This window comes from Poecilia mexicana, unplaced genomic scaffold (genome assembly GCF_051168715.1).
Source record: "Poecilia mexicana isolate PSO_F unplaced genomic scaffold, ASM5116871v1 scaffold_1, whole genome shotgun sequence".
NCBI classification, from domain to species: domain Eukaryota; kingdom Metazoa; phylum Chordata; class Actinopteri; order Cyprinodontiformes; family Poeciliidae; genus Poecilia; species Poecilia mexicana.
Window position 1 is genome coordinate 24,431,800 of NW_028263370.1, and position 15,986 is coordinate 24,447,785.

Below are 15,986 nucleotides of genomic sequence, written 5' to 3' on the forward strand. Positions count from 1 at the left end.
GCTGTTTTTATTATTAGTCAGAGCAAAGCTCTGCTATGGGAGCAAATATTTACTGAACAGCTTCTGCATCCAGGATGTGGAAATCCTGCTGCTCCCGGCCAATCAGCAGCCAGAATCAGCCAATCAGCAGCCAGAATCAGCAGCCAGAATCAGCCAATCAGCAGCCAGAATCAGCAGCCAGAATCAGCCAATCAGCAGCCAGAAGAAGCAGCCAGAATCAGCCTATCAGCAGCCAGAAGAAGCAACAACTGATCAGATAAGTTTTTCAGACTCAAACCAGCCTGAAAATCAGAGCTGATTGGGAGTTGATGCCCTGCACAGGATGGTGAGGGGAGCTGAGATCAGGATCCGATCAATTATAGATTAGATAGATTATAACTATGAACCTGCTGCCAGGAGGTGAACATTGCAACAATTACTGGATTACACATTTTGAGTTCTTGGCCTCTGGTCTTGCAGCCATGGCTCATCAATGCTTTGCACTGCACTTGCCTACCAAGATGGCGGTTCAGCGGCGTGGATCACTTCTGCTTCAGGCTTGTGGGAACTATGTGAATTTTTTCATGCTTTTGCTCAATCAACAGCCTGGCTGTTTAGGTAAGAGTTGTAATTCTTCTGTAAGCCTCATTCCTTCGTTTATTGTCAACTTGTCATTTTCTCAAAGTTTCTCTGTAAAACGAAGGAAATGGAACTTCAGCATAAACAGACTTCAGAATAAGAGCATGAAAATAATTGTTTAGCTTCCAAAATTTCAAAACAAATGTTGAACAAATGTTAAACTGAAAGTTTACAAAAATCCAAACAAATTAAGAATTTATCTGGAAAATTTAATTCAGGGAAGCTAAGCATGCTAATCGTTTTCAAAGTTAGCTAAAGCGCTAAGCAAAAAATTAGCCTCCAGCATTAGCAAAATTAGTGACGGTGTGCCGCTACTGCTATACCTTCAGTTATTCAGTCAAACAGAAAATGTTTCCATAATCAACCATCTGCCGTTTCAGAGGCTGTCAGAGAATATTTTTGTCTTTTTCAACATTTTAAAGCAGCAACAGAGAACAGACGAGTTTGGGATCTAATGATGATCCAGCAGGTAAATGTTGCCAAAATCTAAATGTTGGGAAAACATGATGAAATCAGGAAGAGTTGATGTTTTTGGCAAACCATTTCTTATCAAAAAATTAAATTTTCCTTTATAGTTACAGATGGTTTCTGCCTGTTTCTGATTATCTTTTTCATCAACTCAACCAAAGAAATGAGAGCAAACTGGGTTTTTACACAAGAACCAGGCTGAAAAAGAAAACCTTCCTAGTTGAGCTCTGGGTTAAAGGAAGGTTTGTGGGTTTGGATCAGTAAGAACTCAGTACTCAGAGATCATCTCAGGTTAATCGCAGCCTGGTTGTTGCCACTACGTCCATCATCGCGCTGCGTTTCAGCAGCTTGTTTCTGGGTGAGGACAGAAACCCGTTCCATCACCTACCGACGCCTTAATGACAAGCTGCTGCTGCGGTTCAGACCGCCGGAGGGCAGGGAGGCGTGGAACAGATATCTGATGGTTTCCACTCATTTAGCTCAGGTTGGGCCGACCTGTAATTAACGAGCCCAAACACATTCATCTGGAGCAGAGAGGAGGCCGGAAGAGGCTCCTCTGTTTGGGAACATCTGAAATGTGACGGTTAGGAATCTGCTCAGCAATCACCAAGCTGCAAAAACTCCAGATGACAAAGTTCCTGTCAGTTCCCAGCTGGAAACCAGCTAAAAGACCCTTTCAGGTCAGAGGTCACGCTCTGCCTCCAGAGGAAGTGCAGTTTCTGTTCCTGAGTGACGAGGCAGGAGATGATGGATGGATCAGTGGTTCATCTTCAGCAGGACCTGAATTCTGCTGTCGGTTTCATGTTCACCTGAAGGTCCTGAGTCATGAACCGCGACTGAAGGATTCAGTCTGGAGGGGATTGTTGTCGAGCTTCTGTACCTCACAGGGAGTCAGCTGAGGTGGATCTGAATCTGAAATTTACCTTCTGAGGTTATCCAGGCAGGAAACCAGGTGAGCGCTGAGGAGTCAGCACTGAACTCAGGTCAGCATGATGCTCAGCTGGATGCTAAGGGTCTTCAACAAAAAACCTTCAGAAAATGAGCTCCAGATTCCTCCTCACTCCCATCCTCACATGCATTCATTATTCTTCCACTCATGGTAACTTGGCAATGTCAGCAGGGTTCGTGAACAGAAACGTTCAACAGGAAAATGTTCCTGTATGCTAGTTTGACCAATCCACTTTGGTACAATGCAAAGTTCCTTAACATAAAAAGAACGTAAAAACTGTCTGTGTTGGAAGGTCAGTTTCATTGGAAGGTGGAGAAGCTAACATGCTAGTAAAACGTGTGCTGATGGTGAATCCATCTGGATCATTCTCAAAGGAATAGGAGGCCTGGAAGCAGAGGAGCAAACCACCTCGGAGGATTCTGCACAAAAGCCAGACGTTTGGTCCGTTCTTGGAGCGGATTCTGACGGGTCGCCTTCAAACACCATAGAATGCATAAAACTGACATCAAACAATACAAACACCTTCGAACCCCGTTAAAAAGTCACAACGTCTTTGGATTTTCTTTGGACTTTGGCAGCTTTTCTTCCAAGTTTCGGCCCAGAACTTTGTTTTCAGAGGAACATCAGGTAAAGGAAAAACTTCAGTACCTCAGAGAACAGATGCTGGATGACAGCGGCCAGCGCCTCCACCTTGCGGTTCCCCTGGACCAGAAGCCTCCTTAGCTGGATGATGGCCTGGTTCTTCCTCTCCACCTGCTCTTTGTTCTGGTTCGGCTTCGCCGGCGCCGCTCCAGGTCGGGATGCGTGCTGCGGCCGGGGCCCGTGTTTAGGGCTGGACCGTGACCCGGTTCTGGCTTTGAGCCCTGGACCGGTGGGTGCAGCGGACCCAGATGTGGAGCTGGAGCCATCAGGGGTCGGGACTGGGAGAGCTGGTGTTCCTGGGCTGTTGGCATTCAGAACATCTGGTGCCTGAGGACAGAAAACGTCTGGATAAAATCCTTCGACCTGAACCAAAGCAGGCGGTGCTGCTGGACGTACCGGCTCAGCTGGGAGGTTCTGCTGGTTCTGCTGGTTCCCTGTGGTGATCTGGGAGCCGCCGGTCGCGGGTCTCGTCGCCGGCTTGTTTTTGTCCACTGCAAGAGAAAGTCGAGGCGTTAGCATCCGAGAAACGTTCAGCATGGCGTCCACACAAACCCAAACCCTCCTCCTCCAGACATGAGAGAGAAAACAACACGGCCGACCCGCCTGGTTCCGAGGAAACACGCCCCACGCTGCTCAGGCTCACACTGATGCATGATGGGAGACCGAGGTAATGATGGACGACATTAAGCAGTCCATTACCAGAGCAGAAACATTTAGAGCTTCCTCTGAATGCATCCATTTACCGATCGACCGTCGGCTCCTCGGGGTTCTGGTTCTGACTCACCGGCCGGGTGGAAACTGCAGCTGTCTGCAGATATCTGAGCTTCAAACGACATGAAACTGGACCGGGCTGATTAATTCCTGCAGCAGGACCAAAAGGTCCAAAAGCAGCTGATTGGATCAGAACCAAACAAACCACCATTTTGTCACAGTTTGATATTTCAGACAAAAACAACAAAACAGAGAAAAACAGCCATTAATCAAACTCACCAGTTCTGAGCTTCTTGCACCAATCTGGTGTTTTATAACCAAAATAACAGAGTAAATATATTTGTCTATTTATTCAAGGATTTAGCAGAAAAAAGGATTTTTGAAATGAAAATGTTTATCTTGTCGACATACAGCTTTCAATTAAAATGTGATAATTGACCTGTCACAATAACACGTCTATTAATTGTCCCAGAAGTTGGAGTGTGCTGTGGTGGCGCAGGGTGGGTTAGTCCTTGATGCAGCTGTCGCAGGTTCGATTCCCAGCCTTGGCAACCTTTGCTGCATGTCTTCTCCCATTACTAACTTTCCTGTTAATTAACTATCAAATAAAGGCCACTAGAGCCAAAACGATAAAAAAGTCCCAGAAGTTATTCCCTTAAATGATAATATTGTTGTTTTGAGACCATTTTCCAGTAATATGATGTTAAGAGCATAATAATGCAAGAACTTGTCGATAAACTTTAAATAGAAATGAATGTTTGAGAAGAGCAGAGAACGTTTCTCCATCTTTAGCATCAAGCTGCAGGTTTCCTCCCGGAGCTCCTCTAAATCAGAAGCAGAGTGAGACCTCTCACTCCTCTGGGATCTACGTTACCGTAGCTAGTGACTGAAACAGAGCTGATGATCATTTCTGTTGGTTCAGACTTTAAATCAAAAGCTGAGAAGAGTCTCCTTTAGTTTCAGACAAACACTGCCCCCTGCTGGCGGCCGCTGAGCAGGACAACATGGCTCAAGCCTGCCGTTTCTCTACGGTTTGGTTATTTTAGGATCAATGTGAATCGATCCTAATCGATCATTTACTAACAGTTTCATCCCTCATTCAGGGATTCTGGACCGGGTCAGAACCGGGTCAGAACCGGACCAGACGTTCAAGCGGAGAGCTGTCAGATTTAACAACACACCTTTGATTGCTCCAACAGACACAAAGAATCCTTTTGATAATGAACAGAGAAACACATTGACATCCAGAAATCTCTTCAATATGAGCCATAAACCATCACTAATTGAGATCAGCAGCTTTTCGTAATGAGCTTTTCTGCTCTTCCCCTTGTGACTGATGAGCAATGGTGGCACTGGGCACCGCTAACTACAAAGCTAGCTGCGCTGACTGTAAACCAACCAGAAACACTAGTTCAGCTAACAGTAAAGCAGATGATTGACTCTGTTGGTTCTGAATAAATCTGATGTTTTACTTCTTCTAAACTGAAGGAAAATCTGTGTGAAAATATGAAGTTTGAGTTTGTTGAGGGGAAAAATGTTCCAGTCTTATTAAAAACTGTGAGCCATTTTTATCCAGATTTTACTGTAATCTTCACAAAAAGCTTCAGAAAACCTGGATAATGATGCAGTCCGGATCAAAGCATGAAACCTGGACAGATGGGAGGTTAAAGCAGGGGGTCCAAAGTGGGTCCTGGAGGCCCGGCATCCTGCAAGTTTTATTCTCTCCCTGGTTTAACGCACCTGGATCAAATGACGGCTCGTTAGAGCCCTGAAAAGAACATCGACATGCTGAGGACGTTGTTGCTACCACCAGAGAGAGAACTGGAACATGCAGGATGCCGGGCCTCCAGGACCCACTTTGGACCCCCTGGTTTAAGCACTTCATGTAGGAAGGTGTGCTGAGGTGAGTTAGTACCTGGAGCCTCTCTGGCTGAAAGGCAGAGCTGCTGAGCCCAGACTGGAGGAGAGACCAGACAGTTAGCATGCAGGGCCGACAACACGACGAAGAGCGAGGAAAACCAGGGAGCAGGAGGATGATGAGGAGGAAAAGCAGGAGGAAGAGGAAGAGCAGGAGGGGAAAGTGAAGAAATAGGAGGAGGAAGAGGAGAAGCATCAGATGAGCCTTCAGCTTTAAACACTTTGCTTCTCCTTCATGAACCGCTAAGCGACGGTTCGTCTGCGGCTTCAGCAGCATTAAGGTTACATCACTATTATTATCACTGTTACTGTTCTGGTGGTTCTGTTGGACCCAGTACGATCAGAACCGTTCAGAACTTCCTGCCAACGGAGCAGCTGGATGATCTGACTGCAAGCGGAAACACAGTGGCGCCTGTTACCACGGTAACAGGCGTGCTCTCCATGACCCGTTTGCATCCGACCGGACTGAACGGTTACCTAGCAACAGCTTCCTTTCTGTCCTGGTTTTTACCTGGACGGCGACGACAGGAAGGAGAGCCAGAAGTTTACATACACCTGATAAAACGACACGCCCAGTTTTTGTTCCTTCGGTCCGAAGCCGGATCAGAACCAAACGACTCTGGTTTCACGTCAGAAGTTTCCCAAAAGGCTCATTAATTAGAGAATCTGTTTTTTCTTCCTGCAGTAAATCAGAACCACACAGCATGGTGCTGCCACCACCGTACTTCAGTCAGGTTGACACGAGCATCCCTGATTCCCCTCCAGATGTGACGTCACACCCGAACCGTCCAGTCCAGTTTCAGACGTTTCTCCCTGCAGGTTCCAAACTGCAACCTGGCTGTTTAAGTTTGTTTCAAAATGTTCTGAGAAAGTTTAAATTCAGCTAAAAAATACTCAACTTCTTTCCTCAGTAACTGTTTCCACACCGAAGAGGGTTTATAGGTGACCCGGCTGATGGGAAAAGATGCAGAAAAAGATCAAATTATCAAGTTTCTGACTCAAGAAAAATAAATTTCTTTAATGCATCTGAAGGAAAATATCCCAGTTTTCTGCAGTGAAAGTCTAACTTTCTAAAACTTGCTCCAGTAACAGATTATTTCAGTTCATATTTATTTATAAATTTGTTTCTACTTAAAAATCCTAAGTTTACCAATTATAAGAGAAAACCTTGAGATTAGAAAACCGTCTAGAATCTGGATGAATTGTAGGAAAGTTATTTTAATATTCAGGGATTAATGTCATTAAATCTTAAAAATGATTTAGATCAAACTGATTTTTACATTTCAGTGTAAAAATATAAAATAAAAATTATATAAATGTTGAACCAGCAGCTTCAGATTTGAAAATAAAAACATCTCCAGCGTAACGACCTGTTCTGGGCCGTGGGATTATAATCCAGCAGCAGATTACGGGCCGCCTCGGCTGCAGCTGGATGACTAAACTGACCTACATCCAGCGGGGAAACGGGTCTGTGGATCCCGACCCAGAAAACACGCAGCGGCGGCCAAACACGTGCCGCCGCGCTCAGCTGGACGAATCCTCCCAGAGAGGAGCCGCTTTGAACAGAACCGGGTCCATCTGGGCCAGAACCCAGCCGGAGCGGTCCAAACACGGCTCTTAATCCAGACGAAATGTTCAAGATGGAGGAATTAACCACTAATCTGGATGAGAAACATGAAATCAGATGGGATCTGAAATATTTGGTTCTGACCAGAACAAACAATGATTTACCGTCCAGAACCAGAATTTCTTAAAGATCCAGTTTACAGTTAAAGGGCCGGTATCGCGTAAAATCAGTGTTTTTATCTTTCCATCATTTTAATGTTTTTCCCTAATCAGAAATCCTTTAATCTCCATGGCAACGGGGTGCTGTGGAGGCGCAGGGGTTCAGCACAACCCACATATGGAGGCCTCAGTCCTCGACGCAGCTGTCGCAGGTTCGATTCCCGGCCTGGTGACCTTTGCTGCATGTCTTCCCTCTTCTCTCATTACCCACCTTCCTGTCAATTAACTATCAAATAAAAAATAAATAAAGCCAATAAAACCTTAAAAAAAAAAAAATCTCCATGGCAACCAGTCAGCTAAAAGCCTGGTGGACCTAGCCCCGCCTCACAGGCACAGCTCCTCCCCTGCAGCTCCTTCAGACTAGCCAGCAGCAATTAAACAGCTGCTGAGCTCATTACAGGAGCTGCTGCTCAGAGCAGCGCTGGTAAAAATGCTAAAGGGTTAATAGAGGAGCCATGTTGGGACGACTTCCTGGAGGCGGAGCTTCAGAAAGAGCAGGAGCTTTTAAAGAGACAGAGACCCAATTTCAAGTCGTTAAATCGTCAAATATCTTTTAGGTCATATTTGACACATATAGCATCTTAATAACAACTGACAGTAACATAGTTACATGATTCCGCTATAAAATGGCCGCCATGTGCCTGGAAAACACCGGCCCTTTAAATCTTCTGTTTAGCATCAATATTTGACTGATTCAACCTGTGAGGTTAAAGGTCCAACCTGTCAGAGATGCTGGCACCAGGTGGCTAAAACGCAGAACTACAAGCACCCAATTTTCTATCAGGTGACACCAGAATGTGACCTCTGACCTCCGCTCGCGGTGGGATGCTTTGTTAACAGTCTACCAGCGTATTGCAAAAACTGCTGGCCTCTGGTGGCGACTCAACATGCAGTTTATTAAATAAAGAGCAAGGTTATTCGACCTTTTTCCAAACTGGTTCAGTTTAAACTCAGTTAGCTAAAAGGCAGAAGCAGCATGTACTGATCTACTTCCTGATTCACAGCTTTACTTCGGGGTCAAAGGTCGCCAGACATGACACAGGCCATAAATCTGTGCTTTAAAATATAAAGAAATGTCTGAACTCAGGGCATTTTCAGACATTAAGATTCATCTACACCTTAAAGATTGTTTGAAAACTATGGAGAGAAATTTGTTCCAATATTATTGAAAGCAAATAACACATGTAAAAAATGTGAAGAAAAAAATGCATTTTAAAAATAAAACTTTGTAAATTATTCTCAAACGTTGTTTTTTTTCCTCCTGGGATTAAACATGGCCGCCCAGAGATTAGCCAATCTGCATCAGATTAAAACTGTTTGGCTCCTGAGATTTCTCTAAACAGAAACAGAAACTCTGTTTTCTCCAGAGCGGTGACTGAGGAAGAGGAGGAGGCGAAGGACGGAGCGCGTCCTGTTCATGTCGCATGGCGCCGCTGAAACAACCGGCGGCCATCTTTATTCGCTGCTGAGCCACTCGTGCAGAAAGCGTCCACGCTTGTCTGCGTGAACACAACTGACAGGCAGAGCTAAAGGGACGATCCACACAATACTGCAGGCAACAATGGCTGCCGAGGAAGAGGAGGAGGAAGGGCGGGAAGGCTAGGGGTTAGACTGACATCACAAACAGTGAGAGGAAGAGGATGGCTGGCTCATGATGAAGATGAGAGGAACGAAACCAGACTGGGACAGATTGGGATAAACTGGGACAGACTGGGATAAACTAAGAAAACATGAAACAATAACAATGAATCACCTCAGAGAAACTTGGACAAAAAAGGACAATTTGGGGAAAAGTGGAACAAACTGGGAAATGCTGAAATCTATGAAAGTGACAGAGAAAAGGACGACGAGAAGAGGATGAGACAGAGGACAGCAGTTGGATAAATGGATGTTGGTTGGATGGTGGTTGGATGGATGGTGGTTGGATGACGGTTGAGTGGTTGGATGGATGATGGTTGGGTGGTTGGATGGAGGTTGGATGGTTGGATGGTTGGATGGTTGGATGGTTGGATGGTGGTTGGGTGGTAGTTGGATGGTAGTTGGATGGTGGTTGGGTGGTAGTTGGATGGTGGTTGGGTGGTAGTTGGATGGTGATTGGGTGGTGGTTGGATGGTGGATGGGTGGTTGGATGGTGGATGGGTGGTTGGATGGATGGTGGTTGGGTGGTGGTTGGATGGTGGATGGATGGTGGTTGGGTGGTAGTTGGATGGTGATTGGGTGGTGGTTGGATGGTGGATGGGTGGTGGTTGGATGGTGGATGGGTGGTTGGATGGATGGTGATTGGGTGGTGGTTGGATGGTGGATGGGTGGTTGGATGGATGGTGGTTGGGTGGTGGTTGGATGGTGGATGGGTGGTTGGATGGATGGTGGTTGGGTGGTGGTTGGATGGTGGATGGATGGTGGTTGGGTGGTAGTTGGATGGTGATTGGGTGGTGGTTGGATGGTGGATGGGTGGTGGTTGGATGGTGGATGGGTGGTTGGATGGATGGTGATTGGGTGGTGGTTGGATGATGGTTGGGTGATTGGATGGATGATGGTTGGGTGATTGGATGGATGATGGTTGGGTGATTGGATGGATGATGGTTGGGTGATTGGATGGATGGCGATTGGATGGATGATGGTTGGATGGTTGGCCGGCCGGGTCCAGACCTGCGTGGAACACCACGGTGTTTTTCCTGCATCCTGACAGAAGCTGCAGGTTTCGGAAAAGTCCTTTAGCCGTCAGCTTCACATGGAAGTTGGACAGCGAGAGTCTGGGAGACCAGAGCATCGTCTCGCTTCTGGGTCGTCTCCGGGTCGTCCCTGGTCGTCCCTGGTCGTCCTCGTACCAGGAGGATTCAGGTCCTCAGGATAAATCAGCACCAAGGTTGTTTCCTCCCTCAGATGAAGAAACGTTCAGCCAAGATAAACCCGGGGTTCCGACCGACTGGGTCTTCGTCCGTGTTTCTGCTTTCGCCACGTGGGTCCAACCGAAACCGAGTGTCTCAGATTCATGCAGGAATCAGAGTCCATTAATCTTCCAGCTGCTCTTCGTCACATCGAAGCCACAGAAAAACAGGAAAAACACAAACGTACGACGAAGAGGAGGAGGAGGAGGAGCGTTTCTGTCATACGACTCAGAGAGGAGGGAGAAAATGGCACCAAAGAAGGTCGACTTCTTCTCCTCCGTCGCTCAGGTGGAAAAACAAGAAGAAAAGAGGGAGAGAAACGGAGATGGAGGAAGAGGAAATCCTCTCTGTGTTCCCTCAGAGTTTGTTTCTCAATTCACACAAAGACGAGCGCGTCGGCCACCCCTCTGCTGCTGCTCTGCTGGGCAAACACAGGGAGGAGGAGGAGCAGGAGGAGAGAGAGGATGGAGTAATCTCCCTCCGCTTTCCCTCCATTTAAAGAGCCATAGATAAATCAAACTGGTGATGAAAGAAGCTCAGAGGAGACTGAACACACACACATACACACACACACACGCATGCACGCGCACACACACACACGCACGCATGCACGCGCACACACACACACGCGCGCCTCTGCCAGCAGCAGGTTGAGTAGAAAAGACCCAAACCAGGCGACGGTTCAGTAAAACTTTTCAAGGGACAGAGTGGACATGAGGACAGAGTGGACATGAGGACAGAGTGGACATGAGGACAGAGTGGACATGAGGACAGAGTGGACATGAGGAGAGACGGACGTCCTCATTTATTACTTAGTAACTAGTAATCTAACATGACTATTCCTGCTCCAGTAATCAGATTACAGTCAGCCATTAAAGTCACTCCGTTACTGTTATTTTACTCAGTAAACGGATCTATTGTTGTTTTCATCTCGGATGAAAAACCAGCAGACAAAAACGATGGAGGGAGCAGAAAGGGGAGCGTTGTCTACCAGAAAAACATTAAATATTTAGTTGATGTCATCGCTAACGACGACGACATCAAGGTCACAAAGTGCTGCTGTTACCGACTTAAAAATACTGGAGACAGAAAAACTAGAGCACGAAAAATCCCCCTAGTGGAGAATGGAGGAACTACTGGGCAAAGTTTTATATTTTGTGATAATTTATACATTTAAACACCATTAATTGTACTTTATTGTAAAAAAGAGAAAGCAGAAATCCTGTCATGATAAGAAATTTATCACGGTAAATGATAAATGATACGAGAAGCCACTACCAATCGATCCCAGAGCAGGCTTACTAGCCGATTACTGATCCATAGATCCCAGCCACTTCAATAAAATAACACAGAAACAGCATGCAAAAAAATTACTTTCAAAAACTGTCTTATTGTATTTACATTGTTTTTAGGTTCAAAATTAATATTTAAAATTTAAATATTAAAATCTAACATGTTTATTGTAAACATTTTTTACAGAATGAAATCGGCTCATATCAGCTGCGTATCAGGAGCTGCTCCGCACCAGATGGACAATAATAACCCATAAAACCAGACAGCTTCCAAAATACTGCATCGATATTTGAATAAAACTCTTGGAGTCACAACACGGCTCCGTCAACATGACAGAACAAGACCCACCAGGTGGTGGCAGCAGAGAGCTGCGACTAAAATTCTGGAGCTAGCCGTTAGCGAGACGCCGCGAACATATTGAACAAGATCTGATTACACACACCTTGTTGAAGCAGGAAAACCGGCTTCAACAAGCAGCCAGAGATATTATGGGATGGATTAGATCAGAGCAGATTCATGGGTTAGAATGGCCTAGTCAAAGTCCAGACCTGAATCCACCTGATGTTAACAGATATTCTCCATCCAACCTGACTCAGGAATCTGATCCAGCAGGTCCCAGATGCAAACCAGCGCCCCCAGCTGGCAGAGGGCGTGGCTTCACCTGCAAGGTTTATAAACTTTTAATTGCTGCATGTTTTTAGATTCCTTCACATTAAAGTTCAGTAGAAGAAAAAAACCTAATGAGACTTTAAACTGCAGACGGGTGGATGGTAAACGGAGCTGCGTTCGCCTCAAAGAATCCATAAAGTTTGACTTCAATCCAGACAAAAACAGAAAACCACAGAGAGCCTTTGAAGTCCTCAGCCAATCAGAGCCAGGCACGCTGCTGCACGTTTAAGGCGTTAGCGAGGCGGCGTTAGCGAGGCGGCGTTAGCGAGGCGGCGGAGCTGCGACGACGCTGACGGCGAGTCCACAAGGAGGCCGGGGGGCGTCACTGCAGACGGACTGCAAGCGGCCCAAAAATACACAATAAACACGTTTAAACGCCAATAACATGCAGGAACAAAAACAACGGAACGGATTCAGATCAGAGTTTAAAACCAGCAGATTAAAGGAGGATTTCTCGTATTCAGGATCGTCTGATATAAAAACTAAATGTTTATTAGTATTGCAGCTCCACTTCAGCCCAGTTTAATTACAGCTTCCTGGTTCCGACCCGTTTCTGTGGTTCAGCTCAAATTCAAAGGAATTTGCTGCTCACAAATAATCACGGAGAAACATTCACAGTCATCATAATCCAGATTATTAAAACTGCCCTAATCTAGAGACTTTTAGAAATTATGACAATTTTTTTCATTTCCTCTCAGATAATAAACTTAAATATTAACTTTAGCTTTAATATAGTTACCTCCATACTCAGCACTTAATATTTAGCTCCAAACTAAATAGTTAGAAAGCTAAATATTAACAACCAGTCCAGATGAAGGTTCTCGTGTTGCTACATTATTACTGTTTCCATGACAACAACCCGTTTCTGGAAGCCCCGCCCCCTGCCTCTCAGGTGGCTTACCTGTGCTGTTCAGGCGACTGAGCCGGGTCGAGCCGTTCCTCTGCAGTGGGGGCTTCGCCGACCCGGACGGCGCCGCCTTCGCCACCGGCTGGCTGCCAGGAGTTCTGATGGAGTTCTGGTTGGTGCCGGTCGGGCTCTTCAGACCTGCAGGTCCAACAGAGGAGACATCAAACACCATCACCTCTGACTGGAGTCAGAACCGTACCCGTCAGAACCGGACCCGTCAGAACCAGATCAATCAGAACCGGACCCGTCAGAACCGGACCCGTCAGAACCGGACCCGTCAGCTGCACTCGTCTCTACAGAATCAGCCAGTTCTGCTCCGACGGTCCCACCTGTTCTGGATCACATGGTTCTGACCCAGACACAAACATCTGCCCGGCAACCAACCCAACTGATAATCCCCCAAGGGTCAAAGGTCACATCAGGAGGGAGGATCATCACCGCTGCAGCCTTCGCCATGAAATCAGTCCTGATTTCAACTCTGAAACCAGAACCAGAACCAGAACCAGAACCAGAGCGATCCTGGCACCATCGTTCTGCTGGTTTTACCGGACCTGGAGGTTCTGCCTTCCTGTCCCGGTTTAAAGCCTCCTCACCTGTCGTCGCCCTGGCCTGCAGAGACGGCGCTCTGCCCCTCATGGCGGCCGCTGGAGGCTTGGGGGCGGAGCAGGACGAGCCGTCACTGGGAGCACTGGGAGCACTGGTGCTGCTGCTGCCTCTGCTGGGCGGCTCATCGGGTTTCGACCCGGCAGGAGATGGAGCTGAAGGAGAGAAAATGCTTCAGGTTCAACTAGCATCACATTCCTCCATTTTCATTCAGGTCTCATTTCATTCTAAAAAACCTTCGCTGGTCTTAAAGGGCCAGTAGTCTCTGTTCTCACGTGGCGGCCATTTTATAGCATGATCAAGTAACTATGTTACCTTCTCATAGTTGCATCAAATATGACCTGGAAGAAATTTAGGTCTTTCTGCTTTAATGCCTTGAAATTGGGCCTCTGTCTCTTTAAGAAACTCCTCTGTCTGAAGCTCCGCCTCCAGGAAATCATCCAACATGGCTCCTCTATTAACCCTTTAACGTTTTTACCAGTGTTGCTCTGAGCAGCAGCTCCTATAATAGCTCAGCAGCTCTAGCTGTTTGCTAATTGCTGCTGGCTAGTCTGAAGGAGCTGAGAAGGGGAGGAGCTGCGTCTCGGAGGCGGGGCTAGGCCCACCCAGCTCCATTAAAATGTTTGTTACAACAGAACCCGTCAGAATCAGAACCTTCAAACTGCTTGGAAAACACAAAGCATCAAATTTAGAACCAGTTCAGAACCACAAGTCCGGCCTAAAACGGACCGAAGAGGAACTAGAGTTCAATTTTATCAACTTTTTATTTTATTAACAAAAGGCAGATATTATGGCTTTTCTTTAATAAAAACATTTGCTTATTTTTTTCCAAATTTAAAATTGCAATTTATTTTTCTTTAATTGAATTTCGACATGAAGCGTCTTTTTTTGTTGTTTTTCTTCTTGACTCTCAACCTGGAAGAAGGTAGATGTTGCATCTCAGGTGAATGTTCCTGTTTCCAACCACAGAACCAGAACCAGAACCAGAACCCGACAACACGGCCAGTCTGATCGGAGAGCATGAATCACGCTGATCCATCTGTGTGGAGGTGTTTCAACACCTCCGCTGCTCTCAGGGCCAGCATCACCATGGTAACCAGCTGCTCTAACGCAGGCTGGTTTCCGTGACAACCCGATCACACCATCAGAAACTTGTCGGTGTGTGAAAAGAGAAAGTAAAAAAGATGTTTACAAGATCAACTCCATTCCTGGAGGAGGAAAAGGCAAAATATACGAATAAAAACCTTCACTGAAACTGACCTCTATCTGACCTTTACCTGTCAGTAAAGGTCAGGTTACTGACAGTAACCTTTACTGATATCCATATAAATGATGGATATCTAAATATCCATCATTTAGGTATTCTTGTTCAGTTCATGCTATGTACTAATATTTACTTTTGACTGATTTTGCTGTTGAAAGGCTAATATACAAACAGAACATAACGTATTAAAATAAGCCAGATGTTATCCAAATTAAAATAAAATGAGATAAACTAAACTGATTTTTTACTAATATTAACAAGAATATATCTATTTTCTTTCAATTGTAAATACAACAGAACCAAAATAAGCTAAACTAAAATAATATGAGTTCATCAGGATGGTAACAAAATGAATCGTAAGCTGTAAGATAAGGTCATTTAAAATAACACAAATATAGATTGGGCAGGTTAAATTAATCTAATGTAAAGTAAATAAGACAGATTACGCCAATGTAAGATTAGGTAAAATAAGGTAAGATAACATGAACAAATGTGAGCAAAGGGCAAGCTAAGGTAAAGTTAGAATGAGTTAAGAAATATTAGCTAAAGATACAGTAAGGTAAGTTTACATTAAGCAAATATTAGCTAAAGTAGGCTAAGGTAAATGCTATCGTATGGAAGGCTAAGCTAAGTTCATCAAAGGTAAACCAAACGAAGTTAAGTACAGGTAGACTACAATGATCGGAGTCTTAGCATACCTAACAAGGTATGTCTTAGCATACCTTGTTAGCAAAACAAGGTATGCTAAGACAGGCTAAGGTGAGCAAAGTTAAGAAAAGCTAAACTAAACGCAGTTAAATAAAGTTAAAGTTGAAGCTAAAGTTTGTGGCTAACCTGAAGCAAATGCAGCTAAGCTAAGGTTTGCTAAAACATTTAAAAACCTCATCTTACATTTGTACGTCTAATCTAGCCATATGCTAGTCCTGAACAGAGCAGTAAATTAGGAAAAACTCAACTGAGATTCCTGTCAGAGCGAGCGAAGCGTCTTCCTTCACCTGAGCACCTGATACTTACCTGTTTTCAGGTAATCTTTGGGAATCGCCCCAAAACCTCCTCTGCATCAGGATTTTTCACAGATATGGAAACTAAATGTTTCTTTCTTTCTGGAAGTTATACTTTCTCTGAACTAAAGAGGAACAGGAAGTCATTTATAGAGTGCAGCAGTGCTCAGACACCAGCTCTGGATCTCTACCACATGTGACCTCTGACCCCAACTTGCTCACATTCCCGGTCTCTGCAGGGTTGGCGCAGATGATGACAGTGTTATTTCAC

The 15,986-nt window shown here is 45.4% G+C and overlaps 1 protein-coding gene across 3 annotated transcripts in view; it reads right to left on the reverse strand.

Moving 5' to 3' along the window:
* The window catches only part of LOC106910530 (uncharacterized), a 44,147-nt gene that overhangs the window by 10,740 nt on the left and 17,421 nt on the right, over positions 1 to 15,986 (reverse strand). For all 3 annotated transcript variants that reach the window (XM_088006798.1, XM_088006796.1, XM_088006797.1), the window contains exons 6-9: positions 13,441 to 13,605; positions 12,842 to 12,985; positions 3,074 to 3,168; positions 2,684 to 3,004 (exon numbers count right to left, since the gene is read on the reverse strand). In XM_088006798.1, coding sequence (XP_087862924.1) covers positions 2,684 to 3,004; positions 3,074 to 3,168; positions 12,842 to 12,985; positions 13,441 to 13,605 — 725 coding nt within the window. The remainder of the gene's footprint in view (positions 1 to 2,683; positions 3,005 to 3,073; positions 3,169 to 12,841; positions 12,986 to 13,440; positions 13,606 to 15,986) is intronic.